The sequence below is a fragment of the Delphinus delphis genome, chromosome 1 (assembly GCF_949987515.2).
Source record: "Delphinus delphis chromosome 1, mDelDel1.2, whole genome shotgun sequence".
Lineage (NCBI taxonomy): Eukaryota > Metazoa > Chordata > Mammalia > Artiodactyla > Delphinidae > Delphinus > Delphinus delphis.
In genome coordinates, this window is record NC_082683.1 from 57,334,991 (window position 1) to 57,359,327 (window position 24,337).

The 24,337-nt window shown below is 38.2% G+C and overlaps 1 protein-coding gene across 2 annotated transcripts in view; it reads right to left on the minus strand.

Moving 5' to 3' along the window:
* SLC35D1 (solute carrier family 35 member D1) overlaps positions 1 to 24,337 on the minus strand; it is a 54,416-nt gene that overhangs the window by 24,316 nt on the left and 5,763 nt on the right. For both annotated transcript variants that reach the window (XM_060023613.2, XM_060023622.2), the window contains exons 7-8: positions 23,064 to 23,166; positions 18,365 to 18,457 (exon numbers count right to left, since the gene is read on the minus strand). In XM_060023613.2, coding sequence (XP_059879596.1) covers positions 18,365 to 18,457; positions 23,064 to 23,166 — 196 coding nt within the window. The remainder of the gene's footprint in view (positions 1 to 18,364; positions 18,458 to 23,063; positions 23,167 to 24,337) is intronic.

Consider the following 24,337-nt stretch of genomic DNA (forward strand, 5'->3'; position numbering starts at 1 on the left):
GTACAAGGAAACTGATATCTGCTTAAAGGCACAAGCCATGTCCTACTAATCTCAGCAGTTTTCCCAGATGGCTGGTATTAAATAAAGGCTTTCTCAAACCCTAAAATGTATTTCTTCCCTGTAACGTGCAAAAGCTCAAGTACAGCCTTAGTTACACAAATTCAGCTGAGGTCTGTCCAGGAAGAATTCCTATTTTAAAACAGTTGATTTTGTAAAAGCAAGATTTCTGTTGTTCTGTTTGTTTTGAAGCCAAAAGCAAAGGAATGAATAGAAATGACAGGTGCATTGATCATCTCATTTCTCATCCAATAGGGAGGGTTTGTCTCTCAAGTACATAATTTCTCTTGCAATATGAGTTTGTCAGGCAAATATGAGAAACGCCCCACTTTTTCTCTCTCTGCCAACCTGTCCAGCTTCAACTCTTACCACTTCAACATAAATCTCACAGCTCCAGGGCTCCAGCAATACCAGGCTCCTTGTGGTTTATAAAACATAACCTGCAGTTTCAAACTCACATGACTTCGCCTGGAATACCCTTCCCCTCTACATTCATCTGACTCCTGCTCACCCATCAAACTAGAAGCCAAGCAGCTCCTTCGTGGGGCTTTCCCGGATCAAGAACACCTTCCTTTGTGCCTCATCAGTACTTCTCTTTAGTGCTCTTATCTCTCTGAACTGCAAATCTTTCTACACCACATCTACAGACTGTGAGCTCCCTGGTGGGAGGAACCACATCAAATTAACTGAATCACATTCCGAACACAGCATTTGACAGACAGTAGACATTCAATTTGTTTATGGTTCTTTGTTGAGGCGTAACATATAAAAAATAAAATTCACCAATTTTAAGTATGTAATTCAATGAGTCTTGAAAAATATATAGTAATGAAACCACCATTACAGTCATGATAAAGAAATTTCGGCCTAAAACCATGAAACCTAGAAGAGAACACAGGGAAAAGCTCCTTACCACTGGTCTTGACAATAATTTTTTGGCTATGACACCAAAAGCACAAACAACAAAGCAAAGATAAGAGGGACTACATCAAACTAAAAGGTTTCTGCACAGCACAGCAAAAGAAACCATCAACAAAATGAGAAGGCAACCTACAGAATGGGAAAAAATATTTGTAAACCATATATCTGATAAGAGGTGAATAGCCAAAGTATGTAAGGAATAGCTACTTTGAATAGCCAAAGTATATAAGGAACTCATATAACTCAACAGCAAAAAAAAAACCAAAAAACCAAACAACCCAATTAAAAAATGGGCAAAAGAAGTGAGTAGACATTTCCCCCAAAAGGAGGCACAAATGGACAACAGGTACATGAAAAGGTGCTCAACATCACTAATCAAAAGAAAGACGCAAATCAAAACCACAGTAAGCACAGCACACCTGTTAGAATAGCTGTCATCAAAAAGACAAGAGATAACAAGTGCTGGAGAGGGTGTGGAGGAAAGAGAGCACTTGTGCACTGCGGGTGGGAATGTAAATTTGTACAGCCAAGATGGAAAACACACACACACAGACACACACACAATGGAGCATTATTTAGCCATGAGAAAGGAAATCCTGCTTTTTGCAACAACATAAATGGACCTTGAGGGCATTATGCAAAGTGAGATAAATCAGACAGAGAAAGACAGACATGGTCTGATATCACTTACATGTAAAATCTAAAAAAGCCAAATTCACAGAAACAGAGGGTAAATGGTGGTTGCCTGGGCTGGGGCGTGGGGGAAATGGTGAGAGGTTGGTTTTACAACTTATAAGATGCGTAAATTCTAGGGATCTAACGTATAAGCATGGTATTATAGTTAACAACACTATATTATATACTTGAAAATTACTAAGAGAGTAGATCTTAAGTGTTCTCACCACAAAAAAAAAAAAGGCAGTTATGTGAGGTGATGGCAGGGTTAACTAATGCTACTGTGGTAATCATTTCCTAATACATAACTGTAACAAATCAACCACTGTACAACTTAAACTTACACAATATTAAATGTCCATTGTATCTCAGTAAAGCTGGAAAGAAAGAAATATTTACCACCCTAGAAAGTTCCCTCCTGCCCCTTTACAGTCAATCCCCTCTCCCATTTACAGCCCCTGGGAACCTCTGATCTACTTTCTTACTAGAGTTTTACCATTCAGTAATTTCATATAAACGAGAGATTGTACAGTATGTACTCTTTTATATCTGGCTTCTTTCACTTGACATAATGTGGATGGCTTGGTTCTTTCAGTAAATGCATCTTTAATTTTATAATGAACTGTCTAACTGCTTTCCAAAGTAGCTATAACATTTTGTATTCCCACCAGAACTGTTATGAGAGTTCCCGCTGCTCTACATTCATACATACATTTGGAATTGTTTCAGACCATCCAAGTGATTGAATAAATGGTAGCTCATTATAATTTTAATTTTTTTTAGGTCATGAATCAATTTATTGATCACAAATAACATTCAAAAATAAAATAGAACAAAACAGAAAACAGGGTGTATTCCGTGTAACAAGAAATATTTTTTTCATGAAATTTTGCCTCATTTATGTGTGCATGGGAGTGTATACTGAATCACAATATAATTATTATTTCTAACTGTATGTAGAGGTCAAACATTTTAAGAAATACTGGTCTAGGGGATCAAATGTTATTTTTAGGGTTCAATGTTTAAAATATTTATACACTGACATGAAAATTGTAGTTTATACCTGGTCGAAGCATGGCAAGACTCACACAGATAAACCGGAGTAAAAAGTATTACAGACCTAATACTTTTTTTTTTTTTTTGGCTGCGTCGGGTCTTAGTTGCAACACATGGGATCTTTGTTGAGGCATGCGGGCTTCCCTCTACTTGCGGCGTGCAGGTTTTTCTCTCTAGTTGTGGCGCTCGGGCTCCAGAGCGCGTGGGCTCTGTAGTTTGCGGCACGCAGGCTTAGTTGCCCTGCGGCATGTGGGATCTTAGTTCCCTGACCAGCGATGGAACCCAAGTCCCCTGCGTTGGATGGCAGATTCTTTACCACGGGACCACCAGGGAAGTCCCCAGACCTAATACTCTTGAAGAAATAGAATACATTCTATTTCACACACAGACACCAACATCTTTTGTCTTGAAACTTGTAGCACTTTCCTCTCTTATAAGTTCCGTTTCTTCTTCTTTTTTAAAACCTTCATAAACTGATTACTGGCTTTGAAGTCAGACCTGCACCCAGATCCCAAATCCACCATTCCCTACGTGTATCACTGTAATTTTAATTTGCATTTCCCTAATCACTAAAGAGGTTAAGCATCTTTTAATGTGCTTTTTTGCCATCAGTACTGTTTCTTTAGTGAAGTGTCTGTGCAAACCTTTTCCAAATTTTATTCAAGTTATTTGTCTTCTTACTACTGAGTTTTAAATTAACAGTTTTAAAAAATATATTCTAGATACAAGTCTTTAATCATATATATTGGGTTGGCCAAAAAGGTTCCTTCGGTTTTTAAGTAAAAATAAAAGACACATTTTTTCATTTTCACCAAGAACTTTACTTAACAACGTATTCACCCTTTTGTTCCACTACCTTCTGCCATTTTTCAGGCAACTTCATAATTCCATCTTCCCAAACATTTCATCTTTTTGAGCTAAGAACTGTTCCAGGTGCCTTTTACAGTTTTCCAGGGAATTGAAATTTTTTCCGTTGAGAGAATTTTCTAAAGACTGAAATAAATGGAAATCCAAAGGTGCAATGTCTGGTGAATACAGCGGATGAACCAGAACTTCCCAGCCAAGCCTTAACAGTTTTTGCCTGGTCCTCAGAGAAACATGCGGCCTTGCGTGATCCTGATGGAAGATTATGCGTTTTCTGTTGACTAATTCCAGACGCTTTCATCGAGTGCTGCTTTCAGTTGGTCTAACTGAGAGCAGTACTTGTTGGAATTAACTGACTGGTTTTCTGGAAGAAGTTCATAATAGAGGACTCCCTTCCAATCCCACCATATGCACATCACCACCTTCTTTGGATGAAGACTGGCCTTTGGTGTGGTTGGTGGTGATTCACTTCACTTGCCCCACGATCCCTTCCATTCCACATTATTGAACAGTATACACTTTTCATTGCCCGTCACAATTTGTTTTAAAAACGAAACGTTTTTGTTACGTTTAAGTAGAGAATCGCATGTGGAAATACGGTCCAGAAGGTTTTTTACCACTCTAACTTATGTGGAACCCAAACATTAAAGTGATTAACATAACCAAGCTGATGCAAATGATTTTCAACACTTGACTTGGATGTTTTGAGTATGTTGGCTATCTCCCACGTGGTATAACGTTGACTGTTCTCAATTAATGCCTCGATTGATCACTATCAACTTCAACTGGTCAACCTGAACGTGGAGCATCTTCCAGCAAGAAAGCTCCAGCACTAAACTTCACAAACCACGTTTGAAACATCCGATTAGTCACAGCACCTTCTCCAAACACTGTACAAATCTTTTTGTGCGTTGCAGTTGCGTTTTTACCATTCTTGAAATAATAAAGCATAATGTGCCAAAAATGTTGCTTTCTTCCCATCTTCAATATTAAAATGACTAGACAAAAATTCACCAATATCCATGTTTTTTTTTAATGCAGGCTGATATGACAGCTGTCATACAATCTAGCAAAACAATCTAACAAAATTGTTTTGAATGAAGTTAAAGACAACTAAGCACTACTAGAGCCATCTTACGGAAAAAACCAAATGAACTTTTTGGCCAACCCAATATATATGAATGCAATATATGCAATATATGATTATACAAGTATTTTCAGTCTGTGGCTTGCATTTTCTTAATAGTGTCTTTTGATAAACAATTTTAGGGCTTCCCTGGTGGTGCAGTGGTTGAGAATCTGCCTGCCAGTGCAGGCAACACGGGTTCGAGCCCTGGTCTGGGAAGATCCCACATGCCGCGGAGCAACTGGGCCCGTGAGCCACAACTACTGAGCCTGCGCGTCTGGAGCCTGTGCTCCGCAACAAGAGAGACCCGTGCACCATGACGAAGAGTGGCCCCCGCTCGCCACAACTAGAGAAAGCCCTCACACAGAAACGAAGACCCAACACAGCCAAAAATAAATAAATGTATTTTTAAAAAAAAAAAAAGAAAAAAATTTTAATTTTGATGGAGTCTAAGATCAATTTTGTGTTTTACAATTCTTGCTTTTTATGACTTTTCTATGAAACCCAGTGTAACCCCAAATCACGAAGATATTTTTCTGTGTTTTCTTCCAGTTTTATAGTTTTAGCTCTACTTTTAGGTCTATGATCCTTTTTGTATTAGTTTGCTAGAGCTGCTGTAACAAAGTATCACAAACTGAGTGACTTAAAAAACAGAACTGCATTGTCTTACAGTTCTAAATGCTAGAAGTCCAAGATCAAGGTGTCAGCAGGGTTGGTTCCTCCTGAGGGCTGTGAGAGAGAATCTGTTCCACCCTAGCTTCTGGTGATTTGCTGGCAATCTTTGGTATTCCTTAGCTTGCTGAGGCATCATTCTGGTGTCTGCCTTCATGTTCTCATGGCATTCTCTCTATGTTACTGTCTGTGTCCAAATTTACCCTTTTTATAACTGCACCACTGATATTAGATTTAGGGTCCACCCTACTTCCATTATGATTTCATCTTAACGAATTACATCTGCAATGATCCTGTTTCAAACTAAGGTCACATTCTGATACTGGGGGTAGGACTTCAACATGACTTTGAGGGGAGGAACAACACAATGCAACTCAAAATACTTTTCAAATTAATTTTTGTGTATTTCCTGAGGTAACGGTCAAGGTTCATTTTTCTGCAAATAGATGTCAAACTGTTCCAGCACCATTTGTTGAAGAGATTATCCTTTCCTCATTGATTTATTTAGTTATCTTCAACAAAAACAACTGACCAAATGGTCTATCTGTACTTCTCGATTCTCTGCTCTGTTCCATTGGTCTATGTCTAGTCTTAATCCAATACCACACCGTCTTGATTACAGTAGTTTTATAAAAGTCTTGAAATCAAGTAGATAAATCCTCCAACAATTTTCTTTTCTTTATAAAAATTTTTTTTTTTTTTTTTTTTTGCGGTATGCGGGCCTCTCACTGTTGTGGCCTCTCCTGTTGCAGAGCACAGGCTCCGGACGCGCAGGCTCAGCGGCCATGGCTCACGGGCCCAGCCTCTCCGCGGCATGTGGGATCCTTCTGGACCGGGGCACGAACCCGTGTCCCCTGCATCGGCAGGCAGACTCTCAACCACTGCGCCACCAGGGAAGCCCCAAAAGATTTTTGTTTTTTTTTAATTGAAGTATACTTACAATATCGTGTTAATTTCAGGTTACAGCAAAGTGATTCAGTTATATATATGTTTTTTTTTCAGATTATTTTCCATTATAGGCTATTACAAGATACTGAATAGAGTTCCCTGTACTATACAGTAAATCCTTGTTGCTTCTCTATTTTATGTAATAGTAATTTGTATCTGTTAATCCCATACCCCTAATTTATCTCTCCCCCCGACTCCCTTTCCCCTTTGGTAACCATATGTTTGTTTTCTGTACCTGTTGAGTCTGTTTTGTATATAGATTCATTTGCATTATTTTTTAGATTCCATATATGAGTGATATCATATAATATGTGTCTTTCTCTGTCTGACTTACTTCAGTTAGTATGATATTCGCTAGGTCCTCCAACATTGTTCTTTTTCAAATTTGACTATGATTAAGTCCTTTGCAATTCTATATAAATTTCAAAATCAGCTTAGCAATTCTACAAAAAATCCTGCTATGGGATTGGAACGGTGTTGAATCTACAGATCAATTAGAAGAGAACTGACAGATTAATAATATCAAGTTTTCCAATTCATAAACATTCATAAATATAAAAATCATTTATTTCGGTCTTTTAAAATTTCTCTCAGTACTGTTTTATAAAGTTTTCAGTGTACAGACATTGACATATTTTGTTAAATTTTTCCCTGAGTATTTCATACTTTTGAAGCTTTTATAAATGGTATTATTTACTTAGTTGCCAAGTGTTCATTGCTGGTATATGGCAGTACAGTCCATTTTTATATGCTGACCGTATATCTCACAACTTTGCTAAACTAATTAGTTCTAATCCCTCTTTTCTAGATTCTTTAGGATTTTCTGCATATATGATCATGGTTTTTATAGAGATATTGTTAATTCTTCCTTTATAATCTCTTATTCTTACCTTCTTGCACTGATGGGGTCCTCGAGTATAATGTTGAATAGAACATTATATGAGAGCAGACATCCCTGCCTTGTTCTCAATCCTAGTGAAAAGGTATTCAGTCGTTCACCATTAAGTAAAATAGCAATACATTATTTTGGTAGATGTCCTTTATTAGGTTGAGAAAGTTCCCTTCTATTCCTACTTTGCTGAGAATTCTAAACTCATAAATGGGTGTCAATTTCTATCAAATACATTTTCTCAAACTATCGACATGTTCTTCTACTTTTTTCTTGCCAATATGATGAATTGCACTGATTAACTGATTTTCCAATTTTAAACTAACCTTAATTCCTAAGATAAACACAACTTGGTCATGATTTAGTGTCCTTTTATATACTGCTGTATTTTTTTGGACTATAGTGTTCTTCTCTCCTTGTAATTTTTTGTCAGCTAGTGGTAGAGGGTATGCTGGCCTCATAAATCAATTGGGAAGTGTTCTTTTCTATACTCTGGAAAATTTTATGTAGAATTAGCATTGTTTCTTCCTTAAACATCTTGTAAAATTCTCCAGTGAAGTGATCAGGGCCTGGAGTTTCCTTTCTCGGAAGGTTTTCAACTAAAAATTCAATTTCTTTAATAAAGATAGGGCTAAAAACTAGGGCTTTTACTTATTTTAATTAAATAGAGCAATTTATTTAATCAAATAAGGCTATTCATGTTATCTATTTCTTCTTGAGTGAGCTTTGGCAGTTTTGTCTCTTTCATGAATTTGTCCATTTCATCTCAGTTTTTGAGTTTATGGTATATTGTTCATAAAATTCCCTTATTATCCTTTTAATATATGCAGGCTAGGTAATGATGCCCCTTTCTCATTCCTGATGTCGGTAATTTGTATATTCTGACTTTCCATCCTGATCAACTGGCCATGGTTTAGCAATTGTACTGATCTTTTCAAAGAACCAGCTTTTAGTTTCTGTTTCTGCTTTTCTGTTTCCTATTTCATCAATTTCTGCTTCCTTCTGTTTACTTTGGGTTTAATTTGCTCTTATTTTTTTCTAGTTTCTTAAGGGAGAGGCTTAGATCACTGAATTTAAATCTTTCTTCTTTTATAATACATACTAATTTCTAGTTTAATTCTGTGCTGATCAGCGAACATCCCCTGTATGGTTTTGATTCTTTTAAACTTTTACTACTTGTTTTATGGCCCAGAATACAGTTTATCTTGGTGAATTGTTCCATGTGCACTTGAAACAAATGTGTATCCTCTTGCTATTGAGCGGAGGGCTCTACAAACGTCAGTTAGGTCGGCTTGGTTGATGGTGTTGTTCAAGTCTTCTCTATCCTTAATGACTCTGAATTTGTTTTATCAATTACTGAAAGGAGAATGTTAAAATCTCCACTATAATCGTAGGTTGGTCTATTTATCCTTTCCGTTCTATCACTTTTTGCTTCATATATTTTGAAGCTCTCTCATCAAGTACATACACACTCAGTATTGTTATACCCACTAATATTAACCCTTTTAGCATTATGGAATATCCCTCTTTATGGTATAGTTTCCTTTATGCTTATTCTATTTAAGGTTTATTGAGTTCCTTGTGGGCATAGGTTTAGAGTTTTCATCAAATTTGGAAAAAAATCAGCCATTATTTCTTCAAATATTTTTTTTCTCCCCCACCCTGCCCCTTTTTCAGGACGATACTTAGACAAATGTTAGACCCTTAATATTACCCTACATGTCACTAATACTCTGTTCGTTTGTTTTCTAGTCTTTTTTTCTGAAGTTCATCTTGAATAGTTTCTATTACTATTTGTTTAATTCACTGAACTTTTCTTGTATAGTACCTAATCTGTTTGATACCTTCTGCTTTATTTTTCAATTCTGATTATATTTTTCATCCCTAAAAGTTTCACTTGGGTCGTTTTTTATATCTTTCTTTTCTCTCCTCATCCTTTCTCAACAGTCCTTCACTGCTTTCAATGTACAATTCAACATCTGCTAAGTTCCGATCATGTGCCAGGCCCCATGGTAGGCCTCAGAGCACTAAGCTGAAGATGGTTCAGTCAGGTTTGCTGATAGTGAAGGGACAAACGGCAGCAATAAAAACGTACCACCTTATATTTATGGAGCACATTATGGTTTACAAAGTGCTTCCGTACATGGCCTGTCATTTGATTCCTACAATAGAAAGGCCAAGGCTTATTATCCCCAGAAGACAATGAGTGACTTACTTCAGGTAACACAGCTAATCCATGGTAGACTTAACATATTTCAAAGCCCAATGTTCTCTACACGGAGCATTAAATTTTATTCAGAAAAATGCCCCAAATATTTAGTGCACAGTCCCCTTTGGGAACATAATAACTATATAGAATATTAAAATAAATCTCAAGGACATAATTCCATTTATATATAATTCAAAAATAGAAAAATAATTCTCACGGGATTTTTTTCTTTCCCTAAATACTCAGCCTGTCTCTGGAGAAAGCCAGTCTACGGGACAGGCAGCCTGTTGCATTCCCCTGCTTTGCCATAGGAATGGATCTTTGGCAAGCAGCAGACATTTGAATGTATAGCTGCAGGATAAATATGACCCAAACAGTCCTACAGTACAAAGGAGTCCACTCTCCTTTTATTATGCCATAAAGATGGCATAATAAAAACAATAAAAGCTACTGCTTATTAAGCTATTATGCTCTAGGCTCAGAAATATTAAGTAACTTTACCAAAATTATTCAGCTAGTAAATACCTGTTCAGCTCCATAACCTTCATCCTGCTATCTGGACTACTGGGGAAAACCAAAGACAAGGCAATATATTCTGAATTTTCTCCTAGATGGTTCCACATGGTTACGGAGTCAAAAAGCGAAAGTTCTAACTCTATCTCTGCCATTAATTTTCTGTGAGGCCATCATAAACTCAGTTAACCTTTCTAAACCTCTACCTATATTACAAATATAGAAAACTACTCCATCTGTTTCTTGTGAGAATCAATCGAGAGAATAAAATACAGACTCTTTAAATGTATACATAATTTACATTCAGAGAGATTATTCACTTAAACTTCTATCACTGTTATCTCTCAGTGATAGATTTACAAGCGAATTTTTTTCTTCTCCCTAAGTTAGAAATAAAGAAGGCACGGTGAGAATGTACTTTGTTACTCAATTTTTAAACAAAACAAAACTTCTGCCTCTAGAGAAAACTGATAAAGAGCCATTGTGAAGAAAATGACCTGCTTGGTCATTCTGTGTGGCACAGAACTAGATGGGCTCTCTGACACAAGGCCGGCAATTTTCAGTGCTGGCTGAGTGCTGGCTGTGATTACAGACTGAACATACAAACGTGCTTTCTAAGGCTTTCCTTCTGTTTTGAATGAAGTCTCTGGTTCTACAGGTGCTGATAGTGTAACGTAATACACACCACAGGCATGAAAAGAATGTGGCATAAGTAATGGGCAAACAGGTCATATGGACCTACCACTTCCTAAAACCAGGCATTTGGTTTAAATAAGACTTTCAGTTAAATAAAAATATTTAGAAAAAAACTTTAATGAAAGAAATGTGTTCTTTAGTTGCTTAGGTTAAGGAAATTAAGAAAGGGAGACTGAGTAAGATTAGGCAGTAATCAGTAACATAATGAATAAAATCTAGTGAAGGTATACCTGAAACTAATGTAATATTGTAAGTCAATTACACTTCAGTTTAAAAAGAAAAAGAAAAAAAAATCTAGTGTAGGGATACAATCAGATTTTGTCTAATCAACCAGCTCTAAGCGATGGATCTGCCTATCTGGACCAGTATCTTGGTGAAAAGTCTGAGGCTATGTGCAGGCTTAGCAAGAAAGTGCTGGGACAACTTGGCAATGTCTACAATGCCACATTAGCACCAAATCACCACCCTAATCTAGTGAAAAGCAGGGAATAATTTCAACATATACCTGAGTCTTAGATGCAACCATTCTCACTCCCAGGAAAATCTGTTGCCAATTTACTTGAGATTTGAAATAAAATCCAAAGCATCATTGAGACATTTTCTTATGTTTGGATACCTCCCTGCTTACTATAAAGACTAAAAATAAATAAACCATTTAGTCTTTGGACTTCATGGTTAAAAGAAAAAAAAAGGTTAATGAATTCTATTTTGAAAATTCATTCCCCAAAAAACTCTTGAGAAAGGAATTGAATCCTTAGCCTAGAAAGTAAACTGCCAGGACACCTGCTAAGGCAGAAGATAATGTCAGTGGTGTAAATGATCTGCATGGTTCCCCCCCACCTTGGAAAAGTTAGACAAGTTCATGCAACCAGTGGTCCTAGTTAGCAACCCATCTTCTGCACTACTGTAACCATCTGCCTGCCTCCTGCTCCTAGTTGAGAAAAGGAACAAGAACCCACAGATCTTCAATACCCCTTCTTGCTAGGTTCTACTGCCTATGTTAAAACCTACATACCATGTCAAAATTACATACTCCAGTACTAGTGTCAATGGGGTCACTTACTCTTATTTGAAAAAAGCATATCCTCAAAGGTAAGAATGGCTAAAAACATTACTTTGTCAGTCAAACAATATAAAGGCAAAGAGAAAGATCTAGTCATTCACAAATAAAAAAATAACTGATCCAACCCACCTGTATTACATTTGAGAATACCAAGGCCCAGAAAGCCGGAAGGTCCTGTCTCTATGTGGAAAGAACACTTCAGGGTTGAGAATCAGTCTGTAATGATCCACAAAGGGACCCAGAAAAGATTAATAACTCTAGACAGGCTAAAAATTCATTATTTAGTAGTAATGCTTAGTAAGACACCTCCTGGTAGATGATCTGTGCAGTAATTTTTCCTGTAAAACTCATCTGAGCCATGTAATTTAACCAGTGATATAATGAAGACATTATACAGTGTACCAGTGCCTACAGTGCTGGCCTTGTGAGAGCTACAGCAAGGGGTCTGTTCTCCCATCCCTACGTGAGAACACCTAGCAGGGTGTGCTGTCAGAAAGTCAGACTCCAATTCCTGAGACTCTGAATCACTGGCTTTGTGCTACAGACATTCCCTTTTGGAGGCAGCGACTAACAAGTTTAAACACAGTCTGTCCTTTGGAAAGTCATTAGTCAATTGATGCTTGTTCTGCCTTTATCTATGTTAAATAGATATCTTTGGTTAACAGTAAGCTGGCTTTTGCGTGATACATAGTTTTGTTTTGTTTTTTTTTTTGGCTGTGTTGGGCCTTCGTTGCTGCGCGTGGGCTTTCTCTAGCTGTGGCTACTCTTCGTTGAGGTGTGTGGGCTTCTCATTGCGGTGGCTTCTCTTGATGCAGAGTATGGGCTCTAGGCATGTGGGCTTCAGTAGTTGCAGCATGCAGGCTCAGTAGTTGTGGCACCGGGACCCTAGAGTGCGTGGGCTCAGTAGTTGCAGCTTGTGGGCTCTAGGGTATGCAGGCTTCAGTAGTTGTGGCTTGTGGGCTCAGTAGTTGTGGCACATGGGCTTAGTTGCTCCACAGCATGTGGGATCTTCCTGGACCAGGGATCAAACCCATGTTCCCTGCATTAGCAGGCAGATTCTTAACCACTGCACCACCAGGGAAGTCCCATGGTTTTTTTTAAAAGAAGAATGTTTTAAAGTTAGAAGACATGTGTCTAAAAAAACTAAATGCTGGATATACTGGTTCCTTTGTTTCTGGTAAACCTGGGATGTTGAGAACTTAAACTTTTTGAAAAATTACACGCACATATTTGGTTTCTCAGAATGCTTTGCCAAGGACCTTAGTGCTCATTAGGATGAGTTGTTCAATTGCATCTTTTGCATCCCACTTCTATTCTACACTTACCCTGTTCTCTCTCTCACACACACACACAAATTGGTGGTTACTTTATTAGTTTCATGCATATTCTTCCACAGTTTCTTTACTTAAATAAGTAAATTAAATGAATGTGTATATATATTCTTATTTTTCCCTTTTTATTTTACTCAAAAGTTAGTAAACCATATGCACTGTTTTACACTGTGCTTCTTCATTCAACAATTTATCTTGGAGATCTTTTCATTCAGTACACAGAGAGCTTAAAATCAAAAAAGCTCTGGGTCAGGAAAGTCAAGAGCGCAACAGATGAGAGCAGTTTATCAGCACAGGTTATCAGGAGGCAGCTGGGCTCGTGCCAGCTGTCAGAACAGCAGCCCAGTCTCCACACTGGCGTGCGTCCTACTCCTCAGAAACACTGTCTCAGCGCCGAAGCACGCCCTACCTAGAGAACCAGCCGACTCAGTGGACCCAGCCTACTCGGTTACCACATGACGAAGTGGGCCTGGAGAGCAGAAGGGACTCATCCAAAGTCGGACAGTGGTCACAGACAGAACTGGAGTTTGCTGGTCTTTTGCATTCTGGCCCCAAGTCCTCTCCACTGTACCACTTATGTCACAAACTCTTAGGGATATGTCACTGTCTGCAGAGTAACTTGCAAATTCCAGTGTCTGGCACTAGTCCCAACTTGGAAGGAAGCAGGCTGTGGGATGGCAGGAAGAAGGAGACACTAGTCACAGAGTCAGAAAATCTGGGCTCTCGCCCTGAGCCCTCTTTGGGCCCAGTTCCCTCATCTGTGAAACAAGGGTCTGGAACCACATGTTCTCCAAGGAATCCTCAAAGGGCTCCAAAGTCGTTGACTTCTACCTTCTAACCACGTGGAAGAGTCTGGTCCTTGCGGCTGGGCCTGTGCCCACGCTATTAATTCCACCTGGAACGTACCTTTTGTTTTTCTGCCTCCACACCTTCCAAGGCCCACTCTGATGTCTCCTGATATTTGCCACTCCAGAAAATGCTCCTCGTGAACAAGCTCCTACCTCAGTCTTTAGAGCCTGCTCTTCCCTCGGCCTAGACTACTCCTTCCAAGGAGCCACACAAACTGGTCTCTCAGTCCACTCAGTTCAGTGTCTGCTCAAACGAAGCTTATAGAGATGCTCTCCCTAATCATCTTATCCAAAATAGCACTTCCCCAATCACTCTTCTCCTCGTTTTATCTCTTCATAGCTCTTATTACAAAATTTATGCTTAGTATATCTTACCCCATTGGAATGCAAGCTCCTTTGAGGCAAAGACATGTCTTTTTTTTTTTTAACTTAGAACAGCACCTGACACGTAATAAGCACTCAATTAATATTCACTGAGTGAAATAAATAATTATTTGTAAACAATTAAGTAACAAGAAAGACAAGCTTCAGGGACTCCACTTCTAATACTAATCTGAGATATTTCTCCCATTCAGTAGCTTGTTCTGTATGCACGCAAGTCCTGAACGGGGGAAAAAACAAGTCAGGGATGCAGCAAGTGGCTCTGGAAGATAGATGTGGTCAGGCAAACAGCAAGAGATCTCCCTGGAGTCAGAGAGACTGGTTTTAGGGAAATTCCCTGGCAGTCCAGTGGTTAGGACTCTGTGCTTTCACTGTCAAGGGCACGGGTTCGATCCCTGGTCAGGGAAGTAAGATCCCACAAGCCACAGGATGCGGCCAAAAAAAAAGAAAGACTGGTTCTAGTGCTGAACTCAGCTACCATGTCCTTAACCTCTATATATCAGATAACAACCTACCACACAGGTACACAATGAGGATTAGGGAAAATGATTAATGTGGAAGCATCTTATCAGGCATCGTGCAAGGCATCATACCCTATAGGTGAAGTATTACTTGAAGGTCAGAAGTAGACTGAAATTGTTAACATGGGAACAGCTTTATTTAAAGATAAACTGTTGGGACTGCCCTGGTGGCACACAGCGGTTAAGACTCTGCGCTACCGACACAGGGGACCCGGGTTCAATCCCTGGTCTGGGAACTATATCTCACATGCATGCTGCAACTAAGAGTTTGCATGCCACAACTAAGGAGCCCGCCTGCTGCAACTGAGACCCAACACAACCAAGTAAATAAATAAATAAAAATTAAAAAAAAAAAAAGATAAACTGTCACGCCAAAAAAGTGTCCACTCTTTAAAAAAATACATGTACATACATGAATGTTTGTCCACTTATATGTACACATATTTTGAAGGGAAAACCCAAGCCTAAAAGACACACTGAATATGAACCTGACTTACTAGAAAACACTTACCTGAAATCCTGCCACATATTCCACGCTGTAATGTGAACCCTTTTTGCCAGAACTTCAGACACCAACCCACTGACTACTATGAAACTGAACCTTCCAGTGGAAGAAATCAACTGCAACCTCTTGTAGGATACTATGAGCCTCTAGGATGCGCTAGGGCATCTATGGCTTCCACCCACTGCTTCTGTGCTGATTAATAAAAGCAAACCATTCAACCACTTCTGTAAGTTATATCTCTAACAACAACCCCCAGAACAGGTTAGCATTACTTGTTGCAGTTGGTGGGTAAGAAAACCAAGCCCTATCTCCTCTAAAAATCCAAGCTTGATATTTAACCCACACCAGTTTCTTCCTAACCTGAATACTTATAGTACTGACTGACTGACGGGCATGCGCTTTGGTGCTGGATCTTACACCATCTCTGTAGCATGTCAAATGTCTTTCTTGTGTGGCAAGGACTATGTTGTATTTCTCATATATTCCCCAAAGAACTTAGCACAGGGCTTTCTTACCACAAGGAAGATGCTCAGTAATACTGAACTGACTGAATCTGAAATGAACTTAAAATAAAATTGTAGTAAGCACACAAGGAATTTAGGAAGAAAGGAATTTAGGAACAGAATCAAACTCAGAATTCTTGGAGTTCCTAAGTTCCAAATTTAATTCATAACCTACCAAACAATACTGATTATTCATATCATTTGTATTTTCATTCTGTAGGCAAAGCTCCATGAGATAGGCATTCCCTCTCCAACAAGGAGATGGAATTGACCCACCTCCATTTTCCAACCCACAATGACCCCAACACCTTTCCCACAGAACTGGTAACAATTACGACTCTGATGATGACAGGTCTGCTCCCCAAGACAACTAAATGGTTCTCAAAGGCAAGAATACCACCTAATTCATCCTTCTTTCTTATCACCTGAGCTTAGCACTGTGAGACACACAATAGCACTTAATAACTATTCGAGAATGTTAGAGGGAGAGTATGTCAAGGAGAGAATGTTAAGAAAAAGAGCATGAGATTGTAAGCCTGCCAGCCAGTAGGTCCATCTGTACCCCAATAAATATTTTATAAGAATCATATTAATTAATAATAAGAATAAGGATGAACAAACATTTATGTAAAACCCAAAACACTGATGGGGTTGATCACAAAGCAATGAGTTTAGCCTCCATAATTAGTTTATCATCCCAACTTGAAAGCATTTAGATAAATTCAGTCATTCTTAAAAAACACTGTTCTTTCAAAATAAACCTTTCTTGACCTTTGCTTGGCATTTTCATTGGAAGAAACAAAAAGATTACTCAAATTCCACTCCTCTGCTTAAAAAAAGAAGAATAAAAGAGTAAAATCTAAATCTCATCCCAATATAGGTGGCAAAGTCATTTTTTCCACTATGGGTAAACACCTGTAATTATATCGAAGCATTTAAAATTGAAAGTGTGTTAGTGAACTTCAAAATACGCATGAATTTTGCTACAACCTGGCAGATAACTTCTAGTTAAACGATCATCACTCTGGAATGAAGAAATATCTCCTTCAGTCAATGTTTTCAAGTAGCTACAAGCTACTAGTCAAAGTTTCAAATTAATGAAAATTCCATTTTTGCCGAGACTGTAGAACACCTAATCACATTAATTCTTCCAACTTTCTCATGTACAGATTGGCCTCAAGATTTGGAATCATCTGTGCTGCCATGGGGTACCTGGTTATTTTACATTACATTCTTACCCCAAAACTAAAGAGTGAAGGGTGCTTCTGCCAGAGTCAGCTAGAGGAGGCAGAACACTGAAAAGACCATGGCCTCTGCAGTCAGGCTTGGGTTTAAATCCTGACTCTACTACCTGCTGACAGTCTGATGCTGGGCAAGTTATTCAGTCTCTCTGAACCTCTATTTGCACCTTGGTAAAATAGGGTTAATTCAAACTTCCTACAGCTGTTATGGGGACTATATTACATTGTATATAAAAAGTGACTAGCACATAATAGGGACTCAATAAATGTTAGTTTCTCTTCCCACTTTTTGCACAGCCACAAAAAACTCATTCAACATCTTTATTTTTAGAGCAACACCTCTACAGTAGTTTCCTGCTTTGGAGTCATTTCTAGGCCTGCTGATAGCCAGGTCACAGTTCATTAAAACATTTACATATGTTCTTTGCCAGTTTTAAAAGAAAGAGTTCTTGATGAAAAAAACAAAACAGCTTTATAAGCAGTCAGTCTTCTCCTACCTCTGATTCAAGCACAATTTTTAACAGTCTAACTACTTCTAAAAACCTCTTCTTTATTTTGGTCCCCACTGATTTGGGGAACTTGTCGCTGTCATTATAATAAACAATCAATACATTTATTCTGAAGAAACTACTAGCCAGGGGAATCATTAGGAGGAATCTTGGTACCGAAATCCTTGGCAGAATTCTAGATTTCCATTAAGTTTGCAAAATTCTGTGAATTCTAACAAAATGTTACCAATTTTTATGCTATGAATATGTGTTTCAGAGAAAAATTCTTGTCTGGATTTAGTTTGCTACTTTATTCTGGATTTATTTAGCTAAACATTTGCAGAAAATGAGTAAACTATTATATTCGTTGCTATTTATATGGTTAAGTCACCACACAGCTAAATATCTCCTGAGGGGAAAAAACAGCTTGGGATTTAAGCCAGGATGACAATTGTACACCAAAACTGAGAGCTTCTAGAGATAACAAGCGTTTTGTTAGGTTTGAAGAATTCTACTACTTCTGGATTTTTTGTTTCTCAAGGATAGTTTGCTACTATTCCTATTTTGTAGTTTAGTAGAAATGTAAAAATTCCCTTCCTCTATCCTCCTGGCACGTAAGAGAAGGACACTAGTTGGCATGCACTATTTTTATGTCGACAGCCAGAGCTATTTTAAGCTATTTTAGTACTATCCAAAAAGGTTAGCATGACATTAGCAAGCTAAAAGGTAAATTCTCAGTCTTTGGTCACTTACTAAGAACATTACTTTTTAACAACCCAACTGTCTATCTCTTGGTAATACAAATTAAAATAAAATTCAAAAACATACACCATGAAGCCATAATCAGAAAGTCCTACCTTTTGCGCATCTCCCGTAAAATATGCAATGGCTAGGGTGGGCAGAATCATGAACAGTGCATTGTAATAGAGCAGACCATATTTTCCCAGCTCCTAGGAGAATAAAAAATTAGGTGTTTCATTTGGTTCCAGTAGACAGAGAAAGACAACCCTGTACAGAGTGCCACCCCCCATTACAAACATGCACCCCTCCCCCACAACATACACAGCAAATTAGTCAAGTCAGAAGTCTTGCAAACATTAATGACCTAAGCTTTCCAAAAAAAAAAAAAAAAAGCAAACTTACAAGGTTTCAAGTTTATTTGAAATAAATTCCCTGAGTGCTTAAGATCAGAGAAATAAAAATGACATCAACTCGCTGCCTCAAAACAGCAAGGAGAAAAGAAGTTATTTTGAACACAAACATACATCTCTACAGAAGCACGTCCTTGAAGCCCTTCCCTTTCCAGAACAGAATAAAAGTCACCAAGTTAGTCTCGGGCTTTTCAGAACTATAACAGAGTGCAATTTAACAGACACAAAGATTCACACCTAGACCAACACACAGACAGACATAACTTCCCAGTGAAGTATTTCTGAAAATGTATACGGGAAGTACAATGAAGATTAAGAAGAAAGAAAAGAAAAAGGAAAAGAAAAAGGAAAGAAAAGAAAAGAAAAAAGAAAGAAGATTAAGATTACCCTACAGGGACTTCCCTGGTGGTCCAGTGGTTAAGAATCCACCTTCCAATGCAGGGGATGTGGGTTCGATCCCCGGTCGGAGAACTGGGATCCCACATGCCGTGGGGCAGCTAAGCCCTCACACCACAACTACTGAGCCTGTGCGCCACAACTAGAGAGCTCACGTGCTGCAACTACAGAGCCCACATGCTCTGGAGCCTGCACACCACAACTAGAGCGCCCATGTGTCACGACTACTGAGACTGTGCGCTCTGAAGACCACACGCCACAACTAGAGAGAAGCCCGCGCACCGCAACAAAGAGCCTGAGCACCACAACAAAAGATCCCGCGTGCCACAACTAAGACCCGACACAGCCAAAAATAAATAAATAAAATAAACATTAAAAAAAAAAAGATTACCCTACAATTCCCAAAATATGGTATGACTAGTTGTGCCCTCAGCTACTGGGGAGCAACAGAAGACCACACACATCTTCAAACACAGGGAGTCTATGAGAACTGTGGGTCCACCTTTGATGCACAGAATTCTGGGACATTCAGCAGGAAGCAGTCACCTAAAAAAGTAGGCCTGAGTTTGGAGGGTAAAGGGGGGGTAAAGGAATAGTGAGGATAAGGGCATAATAATCTGCCTAACTTCTGTGACTGAAAGATCACCAAGTGATATGAAAAGTCAAACTACCTTCTCAAAAGCAGGGTTTTTTTTCAGTGATAATTTTTTTTTTGATTTTATTTTATATTGGAGTAGAGTTGATTAACAATGTTGTGTTAGTTTCAGGTGTACAGCAAAGTGATTCAGTTATACATATACATGTATCTAATCTTTGTTATGTATCTATTTAGGTTATTACAGAATACTGAGCAGAGTTCCCTGTGCTATATCAAAAGAAGCTTTGAAAAACTGGAAACAAATACCCAACAGTAGAAAACTAGTTGATTAGATTATGATACAACCATACAATGAAATATTATGCAGCCACTAAAAATGTTTAATACTGATTGATGAGGAAAGTGTTCATGAAACAGTACTAAATGAAAAATACAGGTTAGAAAACATTATATTTCATCACTCTTTTAAGTTTTTCTCATAGTTAAGTGTGTACATGCACACATACACACAAACACACATTCTTACAAAAGGGTATCTACCAAAACAGTGCTTCTCACTCAATGGTGGAATTAAGAAAGATTTATATTTTCTTCCTCTTGCTTATCTATGTTTTCTACTAATTCTATTATAAATACATGTTATTTGTGTGATTTCTTTTGAGTTAAAAATGTTTTAAATTCAGTAGCTGCGTTCAGGTCTGCAATGCAGCACTAAGTCTTTATGTCATGTGATTCATGCTCAAAGGACCACGATTATAAGCAGTTCTGAAATGATAGGTAATAAAACTCCTGATTAAAAGCGTCTCATTGTGGCCCTACTGCCTGCTGGATAAACCAAATAACTGATTGCTTATAGCCACCACAGCATCAATGAAAAGGTGTACCTGATTTCTAAGGCAGCAAGAAAAAAGCCACAGTAGGACAAAACAACCTTTAACATCAGGTGCCCCAACAGCAAGAGACATGAGTCTTATCCAGGAAGTAGAGGATGCCTACACACACACACACACACACACCATCCAGACAGCTGATAAATGCCAAACTGTTGTTTTTCTTTTCACTTGTTAACTGTTTTAAATACCTTTTCCCCTGTTCTTAAACAGAGTACATTGACTACAATTTAATTTAGGGCATCATCATTAACATGCATTACTGTATTGTGTTTTTATATGGTGTTGTCCATCTTTGAGTAGTTCCATCTGACTTTCATAGTTTTCCTGTTTCTCTTGTTATTAGCTGAGCTTTTATATTGCTGATAAGCCTCTGCCTCCAGATAGGATTGTTGCTCCTAATCCATGAACTGTGAAAAGCAGATCAATATGCTTAAAAGTTCTAATACAAGTAAGCCATAAGTCATTTCTGAGTGAGGAACTAAAAGGCTCCCCTGGGAATAAAATACTCAGAAACCCTCTTTGCTATTTTCCCTAGGTTCTAGGATGTACTCTAGATTGTGCTATACAATATAGTAACCACTGGCCAAACACAGCTATTTCAATTGAATTATAATTACATTAAACTACCAGTTCAGTTCCTCAGTTGTGCCGTCACTTATCAAGTGTTCAACAGTTACGTGTGGCTAGTGGCTACCATTAATGGTCCGCTGAGATAACAGATTTCCATCATCACAGAACTGTACTCGACAGTACTGTTTTAGACAGCTGAGGCTACTGGAGAAATGAAATGTTATTATTACTACATATTTCCAAAGCAGCAAAAAACGAGAGTAAAACTAAATCTCTAACTGTTCCCTTTTCTCTAGCTATTGCACAAAGATTAAATTTTTTAATAGTAGCTTCCATTAAAATGTAATCATCACACAGTCTTCAAGGCAAATAAACGGAGAACAAGACATAAAGGGTATATTCAAAGAAAATTTGCTGAAACTAGATCTATACTGCCCCTAGTTCTTCCAGGTTATTCAAAATAAACATTCTAGATTATTCAAAATAATGAAAACTACTGGGATGGCCATATATTCTACAGTCCTTTCTGAAGAAGGCAAAGCCACCAGCCAAGATGATACAAACTCCATACTAATACTACTATCAAGCAGGTAGGGCATTTGTATTTATGATCTGAACCCCAAAAAAGGACCTGAAGTAGTTTCAGAAATACTGTACATATAATAGAACCAACTAAAAGCTAAGTGGTTATGGTCATCTGACTGATGAGAACACAGGGGTAGGAAAATAAGATAAAGCTATGGTCAAGTTATAAGACTTAAGTACTAGATAAAAATACACCAGCTGCTTAGGAAAAACTATGACGGTATCTATGATAACGATCTCATGTGGGTCTTCATATAGGATCCATTATGATAGAAAGGACAACTCCTTCAATAACAACCCTAGGATATATAAAGCTGAGTTCCATGTAGCTTCTCCTTACAATAATGCAATCTTATACCATAATGTAGTAAAATATGGCTCGAATGCTCAGCTTTCTGATGGTCTGGCTTGATCTCAAAATAAAATTTGGTGTGTTTATATTCAACATATACATTAGACAAATAAAAATATCTTTAAAGCCTTCATGTGCATGCTGCAGGTGAAGGAAAAGAGCGGGGTATATGAAGTTCATGTGTACGAGATCTAGGCCAGGAAACTCGGTGTTGCCCCTGAAAGAGAGATTCTAATACTGCCTAAGTTTCCCATTACAGTTGGCCCTCCATATCCATATCTGCATCTGAGGATTCAACCAACAGTGGATGGAAAATATTCAGAAAAAAAAGTAAAAATTCCAGAAAGTTCCAAAAAGCAAATCTTGAATTTGCCACGCAAGCAACTGTTTACACAGCATTTACATTGTATTTACAACTATTTACATAGCATTTATATTGTATTAGGTATTATAAGTAATCTAGAAACGACTTAAAGTATATGGGAGGATGTGCATAGGTTACATGTAAATACTGCTCCATTTATATAAGGGACTTGAGCATCCAAGGATGTTGTTAACCTCGGGGGTTCCTAGAACCAATCCCCCACGGATATTGAGGGACTACTATATATTTGTAGGACAAATATGCAAAGTCCATTCTTGTTCTTGTTCCAACTCACTTCTGAAATCTGCTCAAGAGCTTCCAGATACTTCTTTCTTGTCCAGGTCCCTCACCAAGTCCTCTACAACACAGCCATGAACGTTTATGATACTTTTCTCTAATGAACGCTCCTTACTTACATCAGTATCCCTCTCAAAGTCAATATTCACCCAGTCCCTTCCAGAAAAGCCAACAGTAAAATCTAACTGCTAATTAGAAAATAAAGTTTCTTACGTGAGCACCAAGGTACAGGCATTTCGCATCCTTCATAAGTATTTTTCCTTATTCCCCACTTTATCCCCTGATGAATTGACATGACCATTCCCAACAACAGTAAACATCTCTTAAAGAAGCGTGAGACTGCTACCTACTTTTGAATCTAATTTTTGTTTTACGTAGGCACCATTTGCTGCTGTCAGGACATCATTCATCAGAATAAAAACATATCCTTCCAGATCGAATGCCAAGTCAGAGCTGCAAAACATAAGTAACACTTTAATAACAACTAACATTTAAAGAACATGCATTAAATGTTAAATAGGTCTGAACTACAATACTTCTAAGAACAATTGCTTATCTAGGTAAGTGAATATTGGGCATTTTATCAGCTACTAGTATTTCTTGGTTCCTGGTTAGAGTTTGCAATTTCATAATCAGTAAGGGGGTCTTCAGAAATGAGAAGCACTAACACTTAAACACAAAATCATTAGCAATAATCAACCACGTCAGTTAATAGCACACTGCTTTGAATTCAAAGTCAGACAACAAGAAAGAACCAACCAAATTCACCATTACAATATATCTGAAGCAAGCAGAAGGCATCAGAGGTCAATTTCACAGATAAGGAAAACAAAAGGAGAATGAAGCTGTTAACAGTCATTTTTCAAAGGTTCACACAAAAGGTAGGGCTGTCTTGCACAGGTGGTTGGGCCACTGGGTGGAATTTCTGAAGTGTGGATGGTGGTTAGTTCTGAGATCAGGCTACATCAGTGTCTAAGCACATAGCGGGAACTCAAATACTTAAAATAATTGCCTAATGAGCCTACTAGGTGTAACTAGTGGGATTAGGGAAACTGAAGTTTCCTGATATTTAGCAGAGCACCAGGCACAAGACCTTAGTAAACTGAACAGAATAAATGAAAATCTAAGTACGCCTTCAGCATACTTTAGCACCCTAGCTAAAACAGGGGCCCTGCATTCTGTGATTCTGCAAAGGTGTTATCTATTTGTAGCTAAACTACTGCATGGGACAGACTTCTGAGGAGCTCTATGCCACTGCAATTTCGGGCAGAACTACCTAATGACCCACCCCTCTTCCAAGGAGCCTGACAACCCTCTAACTCCAGACTCTCTTCCTCCAAATTTTTTTCCCAAGTAAAAGGTTCTACCAGACAGCAATCTGCCTCAGAAACTTTTTGCAGGCCAGAGTTAGCCCTGAGAAACTCCTGTTGTTTTGCTCTGTTTTAGATAGCACCAGCTTCAATGAAATGCTTCAAAGATTAGTAGGGCATCTTTAAAAAGAAAGGTAGGAGGCTCATATAGAATTTTTCTCCAAGGAGGAAGGTTACCTAGAGGGAAAAGCAGTCAGCTATATAACGAAATTCTAGTAACTAACTACTCTATTTTTTTGTTTTTGAATGAAATT